The sequence below is a fragment of the Charadrius vociferus genome, unplaced genomic scaffold (assembly GCF_000708025.1).
Source record: "Charadrius vociferus isolate BGI_N301 unplaced genomic scaffold, ASM70802v2 scaffold477, whole genome shotgun sequence".
NCBI lineage: Eukaryota > Metazoa > Chordata > Aves > Charadriiformes > Charadriidae > Charadrius > Charadrius vociferus.
Window position 1 is genome coordinate 1,795,564 of NW_009649449.1, and position 25,248 is coordinate 1,820,811.

At 39.5% G+C, this 25,248-nt stretch overlaps 1 protein-coding gene across 1 annotated transcript in view; it reads left to right on the plus strand.

Annotated features, from left to right (window-relative positions):
- RERE (arginine-glutamic acid dipeptide (RE) repeats) overlaps positions 1 to 25,248 on the plus strand; it is a 175,648-nt gene that overhangs the window by 82,477 nt on the left and 67,923 nt on the right. Inside the window, 1 exon segment of the mRNA XM_009889653.1 lies at positions 14,390 to 14,488. Coding sequence (XP_009887955.1) covers positions 14,390 to 14,488 — 99 coding nt within the window.

Sequence of the window (25,248 nt, forward strand, 5' to 3'; positions counted from 1 at the left end):
CTCAAGTAATTTGTTTTCATTCAGTAACAATAAAACAAAGCGATAGCAACAAAAAACAACTTAGTATGTTGTACTCCTGCAAATTGGCTAGTGTTAAACACTACCTGATGACCATAACATTATGTCTGCCTCTGCTTGCTTTAGTTATTTACAATTGCATAGTTTTTAACCATTTATTTATAAAATTCTTAAAAGCTTGTAGCTGGTTGTGGTACACATCAGAAACTGAGTGATAATCACTGCAACAGAACAGATTATCTGTTTGTTTAGAGGAAGTATCCGAAGTGTGTTGTTATTTGGTTGTTTTATTAAAGTGATTGGAACTGACTTTATCAAATCAATTGTGTTAAATATGCTTAACTGATTCTTTACTGTCAGTAAAGCATCTCATTGCATGATGCTTTTAAATACTTCAGAACGTTAAAAAGCTCGATCTGTGTAAGTTGTAGAACTGGTTTGTAACTGGTCAAGTCCATGATTAGGTGTGCATAACGCGGTATCTACACTAAAGTTAAAATGCCTATGTTTTTAACATGAAAAGTTGCTTATGTAATGTCAGCTTACCAAACCCACTTGCACTGCTTTTTGTTTTATTTCCATTGCTATTTGACTACGTACCTTTCATAGAGCGCATCAGTTTTTTTCTCCTGTTTCCTGCAACAGACAGGAGTAAAATAGGATTAAGACCTAAAATGTGCCCCTGTAGTACTTACTAAATAAACAGCAACAGAACTTTCATTCTTATTCTGCAAATTGTTTAAATATAGTCTATGTACTCACATGTGTAACCAGCTGAAATCCAAGATCAAATTCTGTACCCAAATTAAATGCTTCCTTGTTGTTCTCACTTTCACATCTGCCAAGTCGGGTTTCATTTCTCAGCGCTTCACAGTGCACTTCAGAACTGAGGTGAATGTGTACCTCTTAGTCCTTCGGTTCCTTTCCTAAAGATAACCACTGTGTTAAAGATTTCTATGCTGTTTGATAAAAATTGCAGATAAGTATTGCACATCTACTTCAGCTTCTTACCTGTTTTAGTTTATTTCCTTCCTTCCCCTTGGGATGGATGCCGTCTGACTCTGGTGGCTTACCACTCTAGAGTTTGTGAAGTTGTTCCCTGACATCCTTCTCGGAGAGCCAGACCTCTGTTAAGGCCAATAATCAGCAAGGAGCTTTTGGAATGGGAATTTCTTTCCCCTTGTCATCTATAATAAAAGACTAATGCAGAAAATTCATTTAACTTCACTGCTTCACTGTCTACTTTAATTACTCCCTTTAATCACTTGGGAGTTTAAGGAGCCTGTAGTTGCACTTGTAGACTTCCTGCTTCTGAGACTTAGATTAGTCCCAAAATATTTTGTTTCTGTTCTTTTGATTCTTTTTTCTTTGTATTTCCAGTGCACATCTATTTTAGAAAACCACTGCTGATTCCTTTTCTGAGTGGGGGAGGGTTTCACACTTCTGAAATAAAAGCCCTGTACAAACTTTTAATTTATCCTCCTAAGAATCTCGTTTGTCTGTGTAATGTTTTCAACTGCTGTTGTCCTGAGTTCCCCGTCCCCCCAGTATGACATTGTAGCGATAGCAGTAAGACTTACCCTGTGGTGGTGGTGTAATCATCTCGTTAACTTCAGCTTTGCTGGAGTTTCTCTTTTGTAGGTATTGTGGTGCCAGTCCCCTGTTCCTCTCTGGGCTGGTTTTCATCCCTCCGTTGACACAGCATAGTTCCCTTTAACTAGTCTGCCTGAACATGGACTGTTGGACTTCCAAGAAAATACAATCTGCAAGGTTTGACCTTAATGGCTCTTGAAAGGTCCTTAGGCTTCTGTGGTGGTTGATTTTTCACACCTCAAAAATCTACTCTGTGTACTAACGCTGTTCATAGCAATTTTTAGAAACTAGTGAAGATACTTTCCTTGTTCACTTTGAATTTTTCCAGAAAAGTGTTTTCTTATGAATGATATGTCTGTCAGGCGGGATATTTTAAGAAACTTTGACTTATTTCTGAGAGCCTACTTTTTTGAGAAACTTTAAACAGTTCAGATAAGTAATTTGTTGTCCTGACAAAATGGTGCCCTTTTAATCTTTCTGTTCACCATCTATTAAAAACGTACTAGATTTATTGGATAAATAATTTGTGAGAATGTTACCCTGCACTAAGTTGTGTTTTCATGCAGAAATTACCATATGCAACCCAGAAGATTAATGTAAAAAAAAAAAAAATTGATATGGTATGATTTCTTATTATGGAAATCCAATAAACTTCAGAGCAGCACTTCATATAAATCAGTCTTGACAAGCTCCCTTTGCTGGTGTTTTATTTATGTAATAACAGATGCTGTAGCCTCTGGAATGATTTATTGTTAATTATACCAGATAAAAATGAAGATCATGGAAGGCACAATGCAACATGTATATCAGCTCATTGAAATGATTATTCACTTAATGTTCCAGGCGAACTTCAACTCCTGTTCCTTTGTTTGGCTATTGGGGTTTGATGCCACATTTGTCATTTTAACCCTTAGGAAGGAAATAAAGTTTTCATTTGGAGTCCGTTACCCTCCTGATGAGCGTTGGCTGTCATGCTGAGAGTTATGGAGAAGGACATATTAGTTCCTGAAAGTTTTTCACCATGATATTTTTAGAAAAGGAAAGGCTTTTTTGTTATACTACCGTAGAAGAGGTAGCTGAATTTGGCTGACTTCCTAAAACTAGCTGTCTTTTGTGCTTTGTTTAAATATTAACGAACAAAGGCCATTTGATGCATTAGACCTTAGAGTATTAGTTATGTAAAATGAAAACATGCATATTTAGTGCGCTTGCATTTTTCCAGTTTCAGAATTGAACCGTAATGCATGACGCCGTTTTTACTGGTGAGATGGTAGGTAATGGAAACATTTTAATTTTTTTACAGCTACCCGGTTCCTCCTATCCTGTGAACTGGAGAACCACATTGCTTTGAGGCAGAACTCTTCCTAATAAGTGAAAAGGGAAATGGAAATGCTAATTTGAGTAAATCCCAAGCCTTGTTTTGGGTCACTGTGGACAACTTTATTGCATTCTGAGAGCCAGTGTGGTTGATGTGAAAGTTTTATAATTAATACTCAGTAGTAATGCACAGTCGCTTTGGGCTCTGAGTGTGGATAGGCATCACGTTTTAATAATCAGAATACCATCATAAAGCCCCTCAAAACACTGTATTTACAAGATACCTGTGGAGATCCTTAGTAAGAAAATCATGCAGGAGAGCCAGGACTTAATCAGCCATTTGTGGGTGTTTGGTTGGGTTTTTTGTGGCTGTTCCAAGCTAATTGAAATTTGGAAATCAATCGAAAACCTTAGAATTCATTCTCTTTCCAAGTCAGGCTAGTTTAATTAGCTACCTTATTTTGCTTAGCATTCTTTACTTGCAAGTGCATCACCCACTGTAGTGACATGTTCCGTGTGGGAAAGCATCTGACACACGGTTTTGCTCTCTTCTATAGAAGGAAGAAAAAAGTCTTGTGGAAGTATTTTTTAAAAATGGCCAATTGTGGTGCCAAGATGTTTTACTTGTGGATAAATTTCTTTTGTAACACATGCAATTAGTGGGTAACCTGGGCCATCTGTAATACCGATGTGGAGCATGGGGAAAATGAGTTCCAGTTTTCAAATGAAAATAAAGACAACCCTGCACTAAAGTTCTGCGGCAGGATCAATTCAAACCTGTTCAGACAAGCAGGTGAAACTATTTTGTCCTTGTTCTCCTGCATTCCTGTAAAGACTCCAATTCTGGCATCGCATTTTGCAAAAGTCCTCTAAGACAGACAATTCAATACTTGAGTGTTCCTTCGTTGTGGGACTGAGAACTTCTTAGAGGTATGATCCTAGTGCTTGTTACAGAGAATGTCTTTCTTGTCCATGTCATACTTTTAAGCTAACATACAGTGTCAAAACATTTAAGCAGATTATTGGACTGTGGCTTGCAGTTTCAGACGACGCAGGTTAAGTTTTTCCCATGCAGTTCAATGTTGACCTACAAAAAAATTAATAGAAAGGAATTTAAATGTTCTTAAAAGCAGAAATAACATGAAGTTTTGCTTTTATTAACTCTCATATCAAGAAGCATTAAAGATCAGATTAACAAAGAGTACCAGAAAACTTACAGAAATCATCTTAAGGGCCAAGTTTTAAGTTCAGCCCTGGGAAGTCTCATTTCAATGGCATGTGGATCACTGGAGGAATTTTTGTCGTGCTCCTTAGGAGTCTGAAGGAGATTTTGCCTTCAAATATAATAGGATGTCCCCTTCTTGTAATATCCAGAGCCATGTATATCACTTCTGCAATTGAAATTCAGAAGTTATAACTGTACCGTGAGTCTGTAATGTCCTCCAGGTAATTTACAGGAATACATCAGTAGTAGTCCCTTTTTGTTGTATTTGTTAGAAATGCTGTAAATTCTTCTTACATGATAGGCAAGTCAATTAAAGGTCAGTCGTGTTGAAACCTGGTTTTGTACATGTGAAAAAGCAACATGCAAACTTAGCAAGCGGTATGTCTCTGGCTCCGTTGTGTGGGTGTTTGTTTGGTTTTTTTTTTGAGATGGAAAACAAATATTTACATGTATTTGTATCACAGTTGTAATTCTTTAAATGTGTTGCCTTCTGGAAGCTTGTTACATAGCTTGCTACATACACACAATAGCCAAATTTTATTAGTATCTCTTAATATGAATGACTCTTCTTGTTTTCACAGGTGTTTCCCTCAGTGTTTTTCTTCCTCCTCTTATACCACCCTCACAACTTTGTCTACTGTGAGAATTGTATAGGAGAATTTTGGCATGATGTTGTAGACTTCTTAAGGATCTGCAAAGGTTGTAAATACAGAGAAGTGTTTTGTGGCTTTTTGACAGTATTCTGGTTATAAAGACTTTAATGTGACCTCCAAAGTGGTGCTTTTGTGGTTTTGTTCCTTTTGCAAACAAAGCGTGTACCACTTGTGGGATACTCTAAAGTAACATCATTTCGTACGTGCGGTGTGTCGGACAGCTGTCAAATAGTTGAATTGGCACAGCTGGGGAGGTAGGAGCATCTCAAATCCTTCTTCCAGTGGAAGGATCAGTGGTGGCTTTTCCTTAGTTCAAACTGAAAGATGTTAACAGGCGTTTTAAAACCCCACATTTCTGGTAGGCTGCTGATAATTGCAGCTGTGTTGGATCCCTCAGCACTTTGCATGTGCTTCCATTCATAATGTAAGAAATGGAACTAAGTGAAACAACGTGAGTGAGCTCGTGTTGCCTACTGTGTGCCTGAATACCACGTTCATTTTAGGCAGAAGCCTGTGTCTGTTCCTACACCCACCTGGTTGCGGCACACAAGCAAAACTCTGCGTTCACCTCCCTTGATCAGAGTTGTTCTCTTTCTCTAAAGGAATGAGAGCTGTTTCCTCTGATGCACTGTTAAAAGAAAGCGTGGGAGTTGGGAATGAGAGCTGTTTCCTCTGCACTGTTAAAAGAAAGCGTGGGAGTTACTGGTGTCCCAGCGTAGAGTATTGGGAAGCGTTGCAGCAGGGGATTGAGACTGAGCCGTATGTAGGGAGGAGGAGAAGGAGCAAGGGGTTCTTCCCTGTCGTCATCTCACTTTGCACCACAGGGGTAATGTTGGAGCCTCACTGAAATCATGGGTTCATCTTCAGCAGAAGAGTAGGCAAAAACTTTTGAGGATATTAGCAAGTCATCACCTCTAGAATTTAGGTACGCAAAGGATGAAAGAGTTGATTTTAAAATGTCTTAATGTGATCAGGGCCTGTTACAAGAATTGGAGCTGGCAAGCCCTGCAGATGAGAATTATCAAAAGAAGTGCTTAATACTACAGCGGTGATTTTGGAGAGCAGAAGTGGCTGACAAATAGGTTTGGAAACACAAAATGCTCTGACAGTTCATCCTGCTCCGTAGTAGAAAGCTGATGCTCTACGTCTGACAATCCATGGAAAGAACGTGACATAGTGAATACTGAGCACAAACATACTTGCTACTGCAGGCAAGCACTGTGGAGTAAGAGTTGGGGTAAATCGTGGTGTAGCTTCTTCCTCTCCCTTCCTCCCATTTCTTGGCCTCTGTCCTCCAGAGCTCCGATTTAGCATCGATCTGTTTTAAGATCCTTTCTGTGCTCCATACTAACGCAAAGCCAGAAACTCATGACCTCTTTCATTCTTTGCTGCTTTTGACCTATGCCTGCTGTTCAGAGTTTCTACTGGTTTTTTTTTGTTTGTTTGTTTGTTTTTCTCAGAGAATCCAGGTCAAGAAGGAGTTAAATTATGTCTCTGTTCTCAGTTTTAAAAAAGTTCCATAATAATAATTTGTTCTCAGTGTTCTGCCTTACCCATTGCTCTGATTCAAGAGTAAGTGTGAGCACCAGTTAGATAAAAGAGCAGACCCTGGAAAAGGAATTAGAAATGACAGCGTGCAAACTCAGTGTGTAAGAGTGAATCTCAGAGCTTTTGGTCATTTTGATGTGCATGTTATTTTTGCTGGAGAAATCAAAGAGCCGGCAACTCTATTTATCCTCCTGTGGTAAGAAAATACTACTGCTTAAGCTCTCATACTACTACATGGTAAAAAGACAAAACAATCATATGTTAATGTTGTATAAATCTCTCTTTACTAATAGCATTGTTCTGACTTCTCATAACACACTATTACAGGGGAACATGTCATTATGAGTGACAAACATGACAGTCTAATATCGGTTTAAGGAAATTCAGTTCTAAGTAAGATGTCACCCAGACAAATTACTCCCTGTTTTAACTTGCCCTTAGACCAGATTTTCTTGTTCATTAACTACAGACAAGGTTGAAAGCATAAAAAATTATTTAAATATATGTTAGCATTTCTTATTATTGCTAGTTTTCCTTTTGGATGAGTCTTAATTAACAGCTACTCTCCTGGTTCAAATGAGGTAGCATAGCACTTCAGGGGCCATCGCTCTCTGCCTGGGCACGTTGGGAAACGAAGCCACTTCTAGTGCGTAAGACAATTTTGCCACTTTGAATTTTCATTCATCCTTATCCTTGCTCTTAGGGGAAAAACATCAGCACTTTATTTGTAAGAGGAGTCAGGAAATCTTTCTAGAGAAACTGTTGGAACAGGCAGATAAAAAGGGCCAAAATTGACTGCCACGGTTACTTTTAAAAAATATTGGGGAGTATGTAGAATACTCATGGTTTTTTGAAAAGATTTTTGTTGAAAAGCTGTTGTGAGTTTTGCAGGTGTTTGGCAAGTTCTTGCCCTGGCTAGTTGTGGAGCAGTAGCCATGGCTGTTGCGTTGACCCACCCAACCAGCAGACACAGTGAGCTCCCTCTGCTGTTCTGTATTTTGCAACTGTATTTTGAGCTCTTTGGCAGAGCCCTGGCAGTACCAGTGCGTGAAAAGTGGATGTAACACAGGCATCTGGCTTTTTAATCTCCATCATTAGAATCTTAGGTCACTTTGTTCCAATTAGAGTTATTTAGAAGCTTAAAATAGATTAGAACCAGGGGAGGAGGGGGGATGGAAATTGCTTCTTCCCCCCAAAAAACCAGTGGGGCCTGTTTTCTATATTTTCAAGCTGTCAGGTAGCACAAATCAGGTATTTAAAAACCAGAACTAGTAGTAATTTTCTCTTGAAGTAGCTTACTGATTTCTGTCAACACCTTTATTTTTTTGTTAGTTTCAAATTCGGTTGCAGGCCGAGCTGTGTCAACTAGTTATAAATCAAAACTTCCCAGTTAACTGTGACAGCGTGTTCACAAAACGAGATTGTGGGGCAGAGTCTTTTTGTTGGGTAGTTTAGGTTCTTGATTGGTTCAAGGTTCCGTTGTCCTTGAGCGCCAGAGGGAGCTCAGCAAAGTAGTTTTGTTGTCTGAGAGGACAGTATATTTTTTCTCTGATCCAGATTGTTTAGTGTTTTGCAGCAGGTGGGGAGGAGGTAGAATTTCCAAGAGGAGGGGGAAGGATATTCCTGGAATTAAAGGGCATTTGGGGCTGGTGTCTTTTTGAGTATCAGACATGGTTGATAAAAATCAAATCTTGCCACTTTGGAGGATGAGGCCTTTAAAGAATGCTGCAAATTTGAAAACAGATTTTGCTGTTTCACCTAATGAGATGTATTTGCTATGGAGCATATTCCATTTGATAGTAGGGCAAGATGTCTGTCGCTGCAAAGAGTATCTGTATCAAACTGAAATTTGTCAGCTCTGCTACTAAAAGTGCCCTGAATTACATTTTGTATTAAATTAGGTGCTTGGATTAGAGTAATTACACCAAAAGACCTCGCTATTCAACCCACATGGCAGTAATCCTCGTTCTGCTTTTCGTTTGCCTTGTTGTCTTCTTCCTTTTCTCTCGTCTTTATTTTCTGCTCTCTTAAACATGCTACAATTTTACAGAGCTACTCGATATCTTGACCATTGTCCCCTTCAGTGAGAGGAGCAATTACCTCGTTAATAATTGCGATGTTCTTAAGGCTGCATAGATTACAATAACTGGTGCTTCAATAGGGATGTTATGTAAATACCGTCTGTGCAGTACCAGGCAAATACCATCATCTTTTACAATTCCACTGAAGTATCTCACTTGGCAGCAGTGAAAAACTTCTTTTGACTCATCTGCGTTACTTGTGTCTTGAAATGCTCTTGCAGTATTGGTGGTATTTATCTCCTGGTTGGCGGGCCAGGCTTTAGATCTTTGTGCCCTGACAAGGGCTGGGGTTGGTCCGTGAGGAGTGGTGGTTCAGGGGAAGAGCCACAACTCGAACCTGGAGAGCTCCTGGATTCCACGGCTGCATCCCCACGAAGGTGTGCTCTGGCTCAACAATCCCTTCTGCTTTTATTGGCTTTTCTGGGTAGATTGCAAAGTAGTTCAGTACTTTATCACTGTATAGTAGCAATTTTGCTTAGAGAAAAAGACTCTGGAATCTAACAGTGTTCTTAATGGACTGCAATTATTTAATATTGTAGCCTGAATGCAGCCTAACTCGGATGGGCTTTTCAAGGGAGATCATAATGACTGTAATTGCAAAAGGATGCCTTGCTGAAGTAGAAGCTGCCAGATGCAATGCCATTCTGATCTAAAAAGGTCACAGTAAAAGGGACATTTAAATTAAGTTATAAATTACAATTGAAGAACAATATTTTGATGAGCAAGACCAGGGATGTCAGAGCTGCGAGATGTAATTCATGGGTTCATTACAGAACAGAGGTGCCTGACAGCTGAGCCATGCCAAAAGGAGAATTTATTTGCAACCTCACGCAGACAGAAAATGGCAGCTCTGCTGAGAAGCTATAGTAGAAACTTGAAACCTTGTGGTAATGTGCAGGCTTTATGGTAATAAGGCTTGCCTGTGATCTGGCCTTGTGTAATGACTGTTGTAATATAAATGAGGTTTTTGGACACGTGCACATTCAGAATTTTTCTTTAATCTAAAATCCTGTCCAGTGATGCAGAAATTGCTGTATTTTGTTTTGAAGTACATTTGTACATTTTAAAGTACGTTTGCGTTGATTCCTTTGTTCCATTTGTATGCATACACAATGGCACAGTGGTTCAACGTTCAGATGCTAAAAATGGTGATTCTCTAGATGACAGGATAGTAATCTAGTGTTTATAGCAATACCTTGAAAAGTTCAACCAGAAGTTAATGAAACCGTAGGCAGTCATCATTAGCTATTATTTATATGTTTGAGTTGCTTGCCAATAAAGTGCTTGTATATATTAAATGACCAAAAGTAATAAGCAGAGAATTAATAAGCCAGATTGAAACAAGTAAATGTAACTCTGGCACTTAGAAAAAAAATATTTTTCCTTTTTGCTGCATTATGGTACTCTTGGCACTTATAAAAGCTTTCTTTTTTTTTTTCCCCTGCTTGCTAGAAGTAACATTTTTTCAGAAGACTCTAAACCTGTATCGGTTCTCTTGTTTTCATATCTGTCTTTTCTGTCACATGGTTCTTCTTTCACGTCTATGCTTACTGGTTTTGTGATTGTTACTAATATAATTACTTGGTCAAAAGTATAACACTCGTATTTTCTGTTGTTGATTTGGGACAGTTCTGATGGCCGGTAAACTCTTCCATTTTTCGGTAAGCAGAGCAGTTGCCTGTTAGACCAGTCCATTCTTTCTGGGCTTGTCTGAGTATTTTTTTTTCAGTTTATAGTGCTTGGGCAAGAGGGCTGCCAGGGAAAAACACGTGCTGTCCTTGAGGCAAAATAAAGATGCCCTCCAAGTTACAAAGAGGCTTTGGCATTGCTGCACGGAAAGGAGCAAACACGAAAAAGAAAGAGAAGCACTATTCTCTTCAACACTGTGACATTTCCTAAGTGAGAAATCTTTTGGGTGGTGGCATGCACAGAAAAAAAGCATTTGCAAGGTGAGCTGGCAAAACAAACAGTCCTTTTTTCTTTAAGATGGATCTGTTCCCAGTGCTGGAGCGCAAACAAGGAGAAAAATTAATGTGTACCCAGTAGAAAAGACAACATCTTATTTTCATGCCTTTAAGTAGGTATTGCATACCACAGGAGTCTTAAAAAAAACAAGTTTAAAAAAACAAGTTTAAAGTCAGTAGTGTTGTTTGGGCATTGGCAGTGGGCACTGGCACAGCAAGCTGAGCTTTCTGCTCATATCGTTTGTCTCGTGGCTCATGTCAGATGGACCGAGATCATCCTTTCACTGGCGTGGAGGGGCAGTCATGGGAGCTGACGCTGATGTACTCAGCAGAGGCAGATTTACAAGCCGTCGTTCTGTTGTGTGTTAGGAAATTTCACCTGGGGAGACAGGTTTGAAAGCAATGGTTTCTACTAAGTGATCTCGGGTAGTGCATCGCCCTGACGTACAGCAGCGCGAGCTGCCGTGGGGGCTCTGCTGTGTTGCCGCATCTGGTGGCAGTAGCTCACAGAGATCAGTTAGCTGAAGAAAGGGGGTGGGGAGGAAATAATTTTTTGGAAGCCGAAGCATTGTTTTCTATGGTTACTCTGCAAAGGTACATATGGTTATAATTATTGCCCAGAGTATCTGTAACTTCCCGGTAGGTGCTATATAGAAAGCTGAAAATGAATAGAAAACCACTCTGGCTTAGTTTTCTTTCTTGTTCCCATTATATTAGCCAAGCGCCTATTTTACTGCAGTAACACCCTGTATGCCATTGTTATTTTAGTTGTTGGGAAGAAAAAAAAAAAGTTCAGGCTACCAGTTAAGAGAATATTACTGTTTGTTCTAAAAACACATTGCAGGTAGTGATCTTTGCCCAGCAGTGACCTTTTATTTTTAGAAGTACGTTACTTTAAAAGTTCCTCGAGTATAAATAAATTTTCAATGCCCCAATAACTCGGTGGAGGTGGAAGAGCACCTTAGTCAGTTCAAGATCTGTTCCCACAGATAATAGAAGATTTGAGCCAATTTGTGTGAAGTATAGCCTGTAATGTGCTAATTTGTTCCTTAACACAGCTGCTAAGATGCTCATCCCTGTCCGTAGGGGGTTTGCAGAATGCCTTTGGAGTGGCCTGATGTTCTAGAGGGCCGTGCACTTCTGCTGTTATACCTAACTGGTCTTCTGCATTTTTGGACCTCAGACCACCTCTTTGAGGTGTTCAGTAACAATTGTTGATCAGGTTTTTTTATGGAAACTCAGCTCTTCAAGTGGTACAAAGGAGGCTCAAGATTATATGGAATTGAAATTTCATCAGCAAATGGAATAAATTAGCTGTTATTTTTAATACATTAAGGTTCATGTTCAGGGACTGCTGCTTTATGAAAGAAAACGAAGTCATTTCTGGTGCGCTTTGTGCTGCAGACCCATTGGCTTTATAGACTGTCACAATCCCTTCTGCGGCATTCACAACCAGGAATCTGAGATGCCAATAAAATAGAAGGGAAGGTGGGGTGGCGTGCCATGCGGTATCCAAACCCCACCACTCCATAAAGTGTGCCCGTATGATAGACCGTAGTGCCTTGTGTGAAATGGGCCCTTTTTGTTCTGTGAAATTCCCTGACCATTTATGGCATGATTCTTGTTGGAAAAAGTGAACCCTGTTTTATAAGAAAACAGTGTGCTTACAGATGCACGAGCTGTTTAAAACCTGAGGTGATAAAAGCCAGGAAGTGAAAGTGGAGACTGCTTTGTACCCAGTCTTACAGATGTGCTTGCTTTCCACAGCTGCATGAGTCCTGTACAGAGTGCAGAGCTTTACTTTTGGTTTCCCACCTTTTGGCAGGTTCTGCTGCAGCTCTTGACGACTCGTTGAATATTCTGCCCCGTTATTTGCAGAAGTGCCATGGCTCTGGAGCCGTGCTGGCTTGCTTACAGAGGGCTTGTCCCATCTGAAGCCTAGATTCAACGGTGGCGCAGCTTTAAAAAAGCGTATTTTATATATGTTTATCATACAGACACACATATATATGCACACATGTCTGTATTTCGCTGTAAATGTCATCACAGCAATCTAAGTTGCTATTTGACTTTCTTCTGTAAGTTGTATGGTGGCTTTCAAAAGTCAGTGCGCAAACACTTTGTAGAGAGATTATTTTCTGGGAGAACTGTACAAAACTGACCTTCATTGGAAAGTGATTTTTATTATAGTCTAAAAAAAAAAATCTGGAGGGCCAGAGATTTGTTTTTTCCCTTCCCTTCTCTCTTGATTCAGATGTCTGCCTTTGTTTCTTAGTAGAAATCACTTAGACCTACTTAACAGAAGTAAATCTGAGTAATTTACTTACAGCTTTTGAAAGTCTCTGAATCGTGCTGTGGGATGCAGCGTGAATGCAGGGCATTCTTGCGCACTGGAGAGCTCACAGTCTGAGTTAAGACCAGACAAAAGAAGCAATATAAGGAAAAAACAGTATTGTTAGGAGGTGGCCCTGGGGTAAAAGGGGTCTTGCCATTGTCAAATGTACATAATCGGTACTTACGAATTGGTTGAGAGATGTAAATAGCTAAAGTGAGCAGCGGTAAGAAAGTAATCTCGCTGGTTTTATTTGAAGCGGAATGCTGTTCTAAAATTTGAGCCTTTTGACACAAAAAAATGAGTTTTTTCCTCTTGTAATCAAGTTTTGTTGTAACGTTGTATTAAACAAAGCAGTTAATATCTTGTCACTGTTCAGTAATTGTATCTTGATCCCTGTTCAGTTCATCAGTTTTGGATAAAGTTCAAGAATTGTAGTACGTGTTGAAATGTTTTCTGATTAAGCAGGGGTCTAGCAGCACGGATGCTTCTGGAGAGTGGGATGCAGATGGCTTGGGATAAGTCCTGGGTGGGGAGGATAAGCAGGAGATAGTCAATGTATGGAATCACGTTTTGGTTGTCCCTATTGCAAAGAAACTTTTGATGGTCTGTAAAGTTCTGTGATGTTAATCAATAGGTTTGAAGCTTTGGTTTGCTTAGCACGTTGTTTAGGAAAAGCTCTCTCTTGTCTGCGCAGGGAAGCATGCGTGTAAATCGTTCTCCCTCTTGGGTGTAGGAAGAGAATTCAGTTTTTGTGATGCCAGCAAAATTTCGTTATCTTTGAGATCATTTTCAGAAGACATAGAGCAGGCTCCTGACTAGTCCTTAAAATCCCACTGTCCTTTGAAGATAGTACAGGCTATAAATCCCCACAGTGTGCTAAATGTTTTCTATCAAGAGTTAAGAGACTGCGATTCTCATGGGTTCATTGTTGGGGTTTTTTTCAGTGTAGTTGTTTTTCTGCTTCACTGTGATGTAAATGTCTGCTGTCTACTTCAGACAGCATTTGATCATACAGATATACTGAATTTATCGTAGAAAATAAGGTACACGGTAGGCTGTGACCAGCTGAAACAATAATGTCAACTTAGACATCCCTGGCTGCTTTTATGTACTCCTGTAGCTATCTGTAGAGGTTTTGTTTGTTTTCCATACTTATTTTCCAACAACGTGGTGGTCTTTGCTGTGCAATAAAAATAAAGAGAATTTCCTGGATGGGTAAACTTGGTATCCCATGGTTTGCGAACCCTCCTGTATGTTAGTTTTTCCAGCAGGTTTTACTAATCTGAACAAGATATGCTGCATAAAATACAACTCCTTTTGAAAAATATTTTGTTGAAGCTTGGAATTTCTAATGTAAAATAAAAAATATTTCTTTGAAGTTAACTAAAAAATTTTCAGTGCTTTATGGGCTCAAATGCTACCTGGGAGAAGTCTAGGAAGGAAGGGGAAAACATTCTTGTTTTAATGTTGTTTCTTCTACTAATAAAGCCCCAATTACCCTTCAGGTTGTTTAAATTTCACTTCATATATCAACAGTAGAAAGAATTAGGCATAGAACATCTCATGTGGCCCCCTCTAGTGTTTTTTGTTTTTTCTCTAATATTAGATCACTGTTAATTCCACTGAATGATCTATTTGTCTTCTTTATTTTTTAGCTACATGAAAGTAACTATGATGCTGGAAAAGCCCTGCAGCGCTTGGTGAAGAAACCTGTGCCAAAACTGATTGAGAAGTGTTGGACTGAAGATGAAGTGGTAGGGAAATGAATTATTCCCTTGAGCCTTATAGTTCATGTTGCTTCTCTTGCTTTTTTCTTTCTTTTCTTTTTTTTTCCTAAAGAGGTTATCTTTATGGGAAAGAGGGGGCAAATCATTTGCTGCACAGGATAAATGTTTGCACAATTCTGAGTTAGTGGCCCCTTGTTCAATACACGGAACTTTATTAGAGTGGGGAAAATACCTTTCTAATAGTAGAATAAGAGAGGAGAAGGTCAAGTGACTGTTTTTGAGAGGATGCTATAGGGTAAATGAACAGCTGAGAAACTTCTGGACTCAATTTCACTTTCATTTTCACCTCCGGGAGGACTGGCCACATTCATTAAGTGGGTTAGGACAAGATGTAAAAGGCATACAAAGTGTTGTCCCTGTTTTTTTTCCCTGCTGGTATTGGAGAGGACTTACGGTGTCAGCTCAAGTTGGCTAATGAGAGGTTCCATATCGGTGTCTCTCCTAAACGGAGTTTGAGGTTAAGTCCTTTCTTCCCCTGATATGGAATTTTAGAAAGTGTTTCCTGGCATAATTCTTGATGGATGAATCTTTGACAAAGAGCAGACCAAAAATAGGGTATCTGAAAATTGGGATTTAGCCATGCCATCCACATTTACTTTAAAGTACGTAGAAATTGTCAGGCTCCAAACCTGTCCTGAAAACAGTGCGTCCATCTTATACGTGGCTCCCAAAGTAATGTATGGACATGATGAGTTTGGGGCATGCAGTAAATATGCAATGCAGGGAGATGGTATCTGTGTGAGAATTAGTGAAGCAAAGGTGCTTTTGTGGTTCATTCTGGAGCTTAATTGCCGCAATTGCGAGGTTTCTGCTGGTGTAATTTTTATACACATGATATAATGGAACTGTGCTTATGAAACAGTTTTCTGCAGGGTTGTAAACCAGAATAAATCGTGAAGTTGGGAGCAAATTATAGAATCTTAATTTGCTGACACTTTGTAAAAAAACAGATTCTTAACTATTGCATTCAACACAAGATGCATTTTCTGGCAGCATTTGGATTCCAAATGCTGCTGCATTACAACCCTTTGTTTTCCAGACCTTGCAGCTTAAGCTAGCACACAAGTACTTGACTGTAAAAAAAAAAAAAAAAAAAAAAAAAAAAGGGGGGGGGGTGTGTGTGTGCAAAAGTGAAACTTGTGCGTTTTCAATAGCTAGGAGAAACGCTGACCAAGTTCACTTGGATTACATCATAAAAATATTTTTGCATTTTAATGTTGATGTTAATTGTGCTTAACAGAATAGATTTATGTGAAATGTAACGTGTAAGAAGGCAGCGCCTCTTTAGCAGGCTGACTAGGCATGTCTGGTTTGGTGAAAATGGAAAAATGTTATATTTCCTAGCTCCGTAATTAGGCTGCAGTGTGTGCTAAAATAGAAAATCAGACGATTGGAAGTTATTTATGATAAAATATTTATCACAGAAGAACTTCAGACTCGCTTATGGTTTTTACCTTTCATTGTTGGAAAAGCTTCTTCTCTCTTATGTACGGTATTGGAATAAATAGGGTTAGGAATTCAACTTGTCATGTATACTTACCAGGTTTATAAATGAAAAAAAAACCTGATATGGTGCAAGACAGCATTGCTCATGTAAAAGTGATAAGAGAAGTTTTGTTGGTTTTTGTTGTTTTTTTTTCCCTTTGGATTAATTATTTTTTAAGCTAGTTAGTTAATTGGTAAAGTATTTGAAGAAGTAAATAAAAATAAAAATTTTGTAGTCTTGCTAAGCTACTAATAAAGTTGTAATAGTGCTATAAAATAGAACTGATTAGTAATGGGTGAAAGTTTCGTGGTCTCTTACCATTTTAAAATTATTCAATGGCTGGAGAGACTTTTTTTTAAGCTCTAGTTTCTCTGAAAGTCTTTCAGGGCATTATTCCAATGAATTACGTGTGCTTGCTCTCTCCTTATGTAAACCTTTTTGCAAGAGCTAGATTAGGGGCAGGGCAGACCATATAAACCTGTATTAAAGTAGGCTTATTCTGAAATCCAACAAAGAACCTTTGTGGTAAGGAGACTGCCTGAAGTCGTAGAGTGAAAGAGGATCCTGTGCTAACACCGGCAGCAAAGGGAAGGAGAGGATGAGTAAAAAGCCTAGAAGAGAGTTTCCTGATAAGTTTTACGGTTATCTTGTCATAAAAGGGAGTTTTGTTTCGGGGAAATGACTGTCGGAACAAATACTTCAAGTGCTCTGCCCTGTGTTTAAGTCTGTGTTGATATTGTTTTAACTTCTGTTTTCTCTGCATATACTCTTTCTCACGTTCATGGTTAAATTGTACAGTGCCAACACCTCTTTTTCTGCGTCGATTTTTTTTTTTTTTTTTTTTTCAGTCTCCCTGTTTTTTTCCATCAGCTGCACTACGCTGTGAATGCCGTAGCTGCTGCAGCTCAGGGTTTTGATGAGCGGTCCATGTTAAATGATAGAGAATAGAGCCTTACCAATAAGAAAAAGCAAAGTTTATTGAAAAGTGAAACATTACTCCAAAAGTGCAAACACTGTGAGTACAGAATAATGATCATTGACTCTATAAATCATTGTCAGCCTCAGCTCATTTTATCGTATTTGTTCTTGTTCTGTTCCATCCAAGTTTCCAGAAACATTTGGCAGCCCTCCAGCCTCAGCAGAGCCAAAGATCAAACTGTGCTCTTATTTATAGACAGCTAAGCTCCACCTGCACAACTTCATAGCATGTTTGTCCCTGGGAGTTTGTGGAACAGTCCAGACTAAAGCAGCTGTGCTGCACTTCTGAGCCTTTCTGAGACTTGCAGGGGAAGTTTCCTTAGTGTTTGCTCTGCGAAACTGAGACAAAATCTTTCTGCATAATACATAGAGTGCTAAAGCTACATAGCAACTCCACAACGAAGTATTTTTTCAGAAAACGTTGAGGTTTCAAACCCAAAGTCTGGCCAAAACAATTAAATTTTGTTGAGAACCTTATTAAGCATTGCCCCCCCATCTCCTGATGGCAGGCGATGAGCAGAGGAAGCCCCTAGTACGGTGGCTGGCTGATAACCCGAGACACGCTTCTAAGGGAAGCGGAAGACCCAGGTCCAAACCACATCCCTGTTTGTGCTGGACTAAGAATTAATCTCTTCTTGTGGTCCAGCTTATCTAATTTTTACACCTTTTATAAATAAGCAGATACCACTCCGGGTACAAAGCTTTGTTAGCTAACCTCCTTAACTGCGAAAGGTGCTGCGGCATGGGACCAATTGAAGTCATGTAGATCGTGGCTTTTGCTCTCAGTTTTTCCATTCCTGCCTTTCTAATCCTAGAATCATATTCTGCTCCCTGCCTTGCCTCTGGACCCCAAAAAAGTCCCACTTCACCTTTTGTTAATTTTCTGCCAGATTTTTAAGATGGGCATCGGACAAGTTCTCTTGCCGGGAAGATGTAGGGCTGTGCGGCGGGACGGGGAGCGGAGGGACAGGAGCATCATGGTGATGTCAAGTTATTGGGCAGGTGGCAAAAGCAACTGAAGTAGAAGTGTGGTGGCTTCGATGCAGGGAAAGAACTGACTTAAGGAAGTTTTAAGAATTCGGTTTGTACTAAGTCAAAAGTCCTCCGTAAGTTGGTTGGTCTATTACTGCACAAGTATTTTGACTGAGTCCTTTTCCACTGTGCTGGGTGATTAATGGAGTTGATTTTGCTGTGCACATGATAGCGACGCTGTGTCCGGCACAGGTCTCTGTAGTATTCAGTACTATTTGTGATATAACGCTGTGTGAATAACTCAAATTTATTGAAAATTTATTTGTAAAGCTTTTAACTTTCTCTGTGGACTCTCTGCTGCCCAAAGATAAAGCCTTTCTTGTTAATTAAAACAGCTTTGTTGCCTGTGACCAAACTGCCAAGTAAGAGCTGCTTTGCAGTGATCAGAGCTGATTAAAATAAAGGATGGAAGTTATGTTATTTTTACCACTGATGATGTGGTTACAGAGGTTTAGATCAAATTAAACAGAGGATAAAATCTGCCAGTGATTGAATTAAATGGAAGGCTCTGTAAATATGAAGACAGAGGTTTGTTGTCTCCCTTGTGTTTCTAAACCTATGGCTATTTTTAAACCTTTTTCTATTCCAGTATGCAAATTCAGAGGCGTACTGTGAAACCCACTCTTCCACACTGCCTAATAGAAGTGGCAAAGGGAACTTCTTTGCTGATGCCTCTGCATGCAGCTCTAAGAGCAGCTGTTTCCTGTTTATAAAGGCTTATGCTACACCTGACAACATCAATTTCCAGCAATGATTTGGTGACCGGGGGGGGGTTGGTTTCTCTTGTAATGCTCATGAATTTACTTCTGTGGACAAATTTGTCAAGCAACTGTCATATATAATGCCATATTTAAGCACTTTCTAAGCACGCACCCTATAGACCAACATTCAGTGGCATCACCTGGTGGACTCTCGTTAGTGGCAGGCTGCAGTTCAGAGGAGATGTGATATCTGGGAAGAAGCCAAGGAGCAAGTCCTGTGTTTTGGCACAGCTGGTGGCAGTGCCCTCCCTCTTCCAAGTTCCCTGCAGCAAATGCCGTGTCTGACACGTGGCATGACGCTCGCTGCTAGAGCAAGGTCAGCGTAGCTGGGACGGGGGACTGGCGTAGCCCCTGGGCTGTGTTCCCTGGGATATCTTTCCCGAACGTGAGATTACAGAGTAACCTCCTTTTGTCCTTTCATTTTCTTCAGCCATCTTCCCTCGTCTCCCTAAGCCCTGGTGGCACCCAGTCTCTCGAACATCGTTTTTGTCATTCTCTGTGCAACAGTAGGTTGCAGTACTGACAAGATGTATTTAGTATCTGTCTGACTTTCAATGCACCGAGAAAACAAAGATGCTTCGCTCAAACTCAGCAAGGGATTGTCAGAGCGAAAGAGAAGTGAGCTCTACTCTGCATCTCATGGTCACCTGTAAAAATATCTCTTTTAACCTTTGACAGACTACAGGCATTTTTGATGCAAGCAATCAGAAATCCCTAAAAAGAACATAATGGTGCTGATCAGTTCTCCAATTGTAAATATTTCAAAACTGACATTGAAATTGCCTTTCGAAACATGCAGACTTAGAGTTTGTTGTCTATGGGGCATAAGTACAGCAAACCTGAAACTGAGTGCCTGTATGTAAACTCTGGTGCTTGCCCTGGTGATACGCTGCTTTGCTTTCCACAGATTCCAAATCTGGAACTACGATCACTTGCTTCTTTCGCTGTAGGTTAAACTGAACACCCATGTTTCCTGGTGTGGTTTCAGTGAAAGTATTTCGCAAGAAAAATTGTCCTTAAAGAATTTCCACCCATCTTGGGACAAAATCTTCTCTGCCAAATGGCTTTTATACTTTCAGTGATGTTCAGTACAGTTCTGACCCTACACTTGTTCCAGGTCCAACAATGAGCTTATTGTGCACTCTTCCATTTCAGATAAATAACCCATCAAATGGCTGTCCCTTACAAAATCTACTCTGTTCATCTTAAGTTCTGTTAATTTAATGAAATGGTTTTCAGTTCTGGTGTGCCTCACGTATTGGAAATGGTGAAAGAAATAGAGTAGTTCTGACTGTTCTTCACCTACCGGTCCTGCTGATTTCATCTTACAGTTTGGTCTCTTTATTCAGAATGTGCTTTTTTTCCCTGTCTTTTTATCAAAAGTACTAACAAAATCAATACGGCTTACAGAAGAGAGAAATACAAATCAGAACTAAAAGAACCTCTAGTTTATTAGGTTTTTAATTAAACATGATGAACACATTTTAAATAACACAAAGGCCTCAGGCTGAGCTGCATCTAATCGAAACAGATTAAGTCACCCGTCCACACTTGGGTAGTTATTAATTCTGTTTACTTATGCATGCTAGCTAAAGGCAGAGTTCGCTGCTGCTGTGTTGCAGTTTATTGCACAGGGATGCTTTTGCTGCATGGAATTGTGCTCCTAATTAGCATTCAGATGTTGATGATGAAGAACACTGGCGAGGCTGATGGAACCAGCTTTGAAATTCAGGACTGTATCTTCCAAAGTTAAAGAGAATCTGGGTGAAACAGGCGTTTTGCATTATTTCTTGGACACTTCCTCCTTTTTCTTTTACACTTGGTCCCATCTTTTCAGAGATGTTAAATTCTCAAAAAGAAATCGCTAGGCGTTCCTTAGGAAGAAGGTTTTTTTTCACTTGTGCATCTCCGTGCAGAACTGTCGATGACACACCGTGACGTCCTTGATAACTACCTTTTATCATGAAATATGCTGCCCTTTAAATATTTTACATTGCTTTTGATGTAGAGTAGTTGAGGTAAACAACCTAGATTCAAACAACCTCTTAAAATTATGTGCAGGGATAGTTAATCCTTGCTGGCGATAAACCTTAATTGGCCATGTATGTGGATTTACAAGTTCATAAATTTTAAAGTATCCACACCTGGCTTCAGCTTAAAGCTTGTTTGTCATAAAATACAAGTGAAGATCCTTCTGCCAAAAATGACAAGATACAGCAAACTAATTTTGTAACATGTTTGCAAGTATTTGTAATCCAGTTTAGCTGGTCAAGAAATTACTTATGCAAAAGACCCTTATTTGCTTGGCTTCTTTGCCTGGAATCATCTTCAAATGTCTCTCATCTGCCCTTTTTGGAGTATCTGCTCATGAAAACATTGGTTTCGTTGCTCGCTCCTTTGAAGCCAGGCTTTTCAGATACGCTGGAAGACAGAGCTGCTTACTGGGGCAAAAATACCATGAATTTTATTTACTGCTTATATGGCAGCTATAGAAAATGTAATTCATAGCAAAATTGAAACAGAGCCTCTGGAATAGTTGGGGAAGGAAAAAAATCATCAAGGGCTATGTGGAAAGGAGGCAGGCGTTGCAGGGCTGCACGCGAGTACTTGAGTGGGCTTAGAAGGTTAAGGTATCAGTTACTGCTTACTTTTAATTTTTTATCCACTAACAGTAAACATTACAGCTTCATCGTCGAGTGGCAGTTCCTGCTAAATTAACATTTTCTGGACTTTAGAAATCAAGCCATCTGATGCCGTTTGCAAATGCGTTAATCAGTAACAGTTGAAAATTAACTGAGCATTGAGATAAAAAAACACCGCCAAACACAAATTGCTATGGTCTAGTAGGACCTTTATTTTCAGAAGAATAAATAAGATTTTAGTTTAAGAAAGAGTGGGAATGTACAGTCTTGTCTGTAGCTTATTCTAAGAACTTAGAGTGTAAAAGAACCATCCGTCCTCACAGTAAAAGGTAACCGATGAAGGATGAAATTATTCTGCTTGGGGGGAAAAAGTTATTATTTAGAAGTTACATAAAATCGCACTTACTTAGCAGTTTTGCAGGTTTACAAAGTTAAAAGGTGCAGTACAGCTAGAAAATATAAGGTGCAATATGGCTAGAAAAGGTGAATTTAGCTTAAACACAGGTTTCTAGACAAAAGATAACAATCTTTTTGGTTGTGATTAACTTGCATCAGTCTTTGATCCAAGTCCTTGTCTAAAGGGATCAATATTGCACATACAGCACTGAGTTTATTGTCAAGTCCTTTCGGAAATAAGACAGTGAATTAAAAATCAATTATACGTGCAGAAAAGTTTGTGTAGGGCAATCAGTTTTGTCCTTTTAGTTTGCAGAAAGATTCCATTGTTTAACCAGCTGTGAAAAGGAATGAATTTTAAAAGCCTCCAGCAAATGAGATAGCCCAAATGGGGTGGGGGGAGTAGATTAAAAAAAAAAAAAAAAAAAATTATTTCGGCATTTCATGTTCAGCAAAGGCTGCCTTCAGGGATAAATCTATAAATCCTGTCAGTGACCTTGGCTTCAAAATGGGTGATTTCACTGCTTTCGCTAATCTTGATCTTTCCACAGCTGCCACATAAGTTAGTCTTTTCTTACCAATATATTATTTTTTTTATTTGCTTTGTTTAACCGCCATATGTTTCTTGATTCATCGTCTTTCTGCCTTCATGTGGTATATTTTTATCTATTAAGCACTTACCATATTGCTGATCCCAAGAAATAATACAACAAATATTTACACTGGCCGGTTGCCACAGCTTAGAAGGCTATTTCTGTGAGGGGACGGGAAGCTAAACTCTAAACTCAAAGTTTAACTCCAGTATAAACTAAATAATTTGTAGGTGCTTTCGGAAGCTGGGGTTGTGGTTGTTCTCTAGGAAAGGGTTTGTGATGGAGAGACAGAAGCCCATACGCATAGTTCACTGTTGCCAAGGGGAAAGAATCTGCTGCTTGGAAGATTAATAAATACGACAGCAGTTGATTGTTGAAACCATGTTTTTCATCTCATTTTCAAGGGCATCTTAAAAATGGAGATCGCTTGCACTTCCTAGCGTTCTCGATCATCTTTCTGTGTTCGTTTAAAAATGAGAACGAGGCACTGAGGGACTGGAGAGATTGCATTCCTTCTCCCATAGGGCAAGGTGGTTATTTTATAAATGAAGAGGGCCAAAAAAGCTCTCCTTCGTAGTTTCTTAGCAACAGAGCTGGAGTCGGTTTTAATGTTCGTGTATATCTCACAAGTTCTATGTATAGAAGCATGAGCTGTGCAGCTCAGCAGTATTGCAGCTGAAACAAAGACCATTCACCCGAGCCCTGCGCAGGGGAGGAAGATAAACCGAGCCTGATCGTATGCGGCATGGCCTACTCTGTCTTTCTTCCTTCTCCCCACCAGATGATATTCTGGTCAGTGACACAGTTACTGTCTTCAATACTCTGACCTTTTATTCAGATTTTATCTGCTACGAGATCCGGAATCTGGTTTAAATAGAACATCATCCTGTGTCCTGTTCTTCTCCAGAAGGGAACTGAGTCATGTCACTACAACAGTAAGAGCATCTGGAGAGTGCAGGGATCGTCAAAATTCTGGCAGTTTCTGGGGTTAATGCTTTTGCTGCAGCAAGCAGAAGCAAGTGAGTGATTCTAAAGGTTCATCTCTTGTGATTGCAGTAAAACTTTTTTTGCTCTGTATGTCTTTTTTTGGGGAAGCCTCTTGATTTAAATTTAAAAAGGTACGGGGTCTCAGAGCTCTCCGTTTCTTTGTACATAAATTAATTTCCAAATTCTGAAATATTTTTTTTTTAAAGGCAATCCATATTTGTTAATAGTGTGATTGACTTTTAAAAGACTGATAGTGTTAAGATACGTTTCACAGTTTCCTTCCCATTCTGAATGCCAGTGTAATAAATGGCCTTAGATGGAATTCTGGCTCATGCTCCTTGGTGTACATTATCCCAACACCCCAACATCAAGGATCGTATGAGTTTGTTTTATGCTTTTGAAAACAATTTCATAATTTAAATATAAGAATTGTTGGTTAGGTATCTGTTTTCAGTAGTTGGGGTTTTTTTAGAAATGCTATAAATAGTGTAATTTAAATTTGCGTTCACTTTTTCTACTGGTTAAGGAGGGGTGTCTGGTCTATTGGCTTGTATTGATAGCAACATCCAGAGTTCTTGGTTTGATTTCAAATTATTTCAGTAGTCTGGTAGATTTTATCTGTCTTGCAGGTGTTAAGAAATTTAAATTAGTCTACCAGATCCTTACCTCCTTAATACCTAAAAGGGCAATTGTAATATAGTGATAAATAATGAAGTACTTTGACGTTTTTCCATGTTAAGTGTATGATAGACATCTCCAGTATCTTTCCAAGTAATTTTGCCTTAGTCTAATTTGATATAGGTAAAAGTGTTTTGTTTTGGAATACTTATGTTGGAATTACACTTTATTAAATACATAGAGCCCAGAAATGGATTACTTGATATGGCAAACCGATATTTTATTTTGAGAGAGTTGTTTGCTGTGTAAACCATGGGAGATGGCAACTTGCTGTTCCTAACAAGATTACTTTAAAAACACAAAAGAACACGCAAAACAAAGCAAGCGCAGAGGCAGATCAGTGTTGTCTCCAACTTGGCAAGATGACATTTGGTTTTTATTTTTTGTTTTTCCTGCTGATAGTCTGGTTCTCCATGTCTTAGCCTTGACTTCCATTGTGTGCGGACGTGGAGGCTGTCGGCTTAGCCCAGATAAGGGCGATCCTAAGGCTGAACTGTAGCTGTAGAAGGTGTAGGTCAAAGAGCTTCAAGAATGAGCAGAGCTGGAACCAGGTGGGAGTATTTTATTCAGAAAGCAGTATAGAGCTCAGTGCTTCTGTGCCTGGTGGGGCAGACAAACCACATTCCCGGTTCTGGCGCTGTGGCTGCGGTCCACAACACATCTTCGTTGCCAGGGCAGCGTTTCCTGGCGTCAGTGATGCTCCGTGGAGAACTGGCGGAGAGGCCGTGTTGCTTTCTTGGCCAAGCTAGAAATATGGAAGAAAACAAATCTCTTTCCCAGCATGAAATGGTAACTAATTTTAAATAACTCTCTAGCTTCCTCGATCTGCTCCTAGTGTCTCCAGGCAAAGCTAAAGGGGGGTTGGAGAGGGGAGAGGAAGAACTGGGTTGGCCACCTGCCTTGTGGAGGGTGAGAAGACCAAAACGTGCCATCTCAGCTTCAGTATAGTTAAGGTTATATTTGAAATGTAGCACTATTGCTTGAAGCTTTTATTTTTAATGTTGGAAAAGGCTTTTTTTAACAGGTATTTTGATTTTTCTGATAATTATGGGGGAAAAAAATATGTTGGGTTTTTTTTTTTCAAATTTCACCAGATTCTCTGTGGTTCTGTCCAACAGCTTAGCTGAGAATTTAGTAAGGCCCAGTGGCCATTGCAGCAGAAAATGGCAAAATG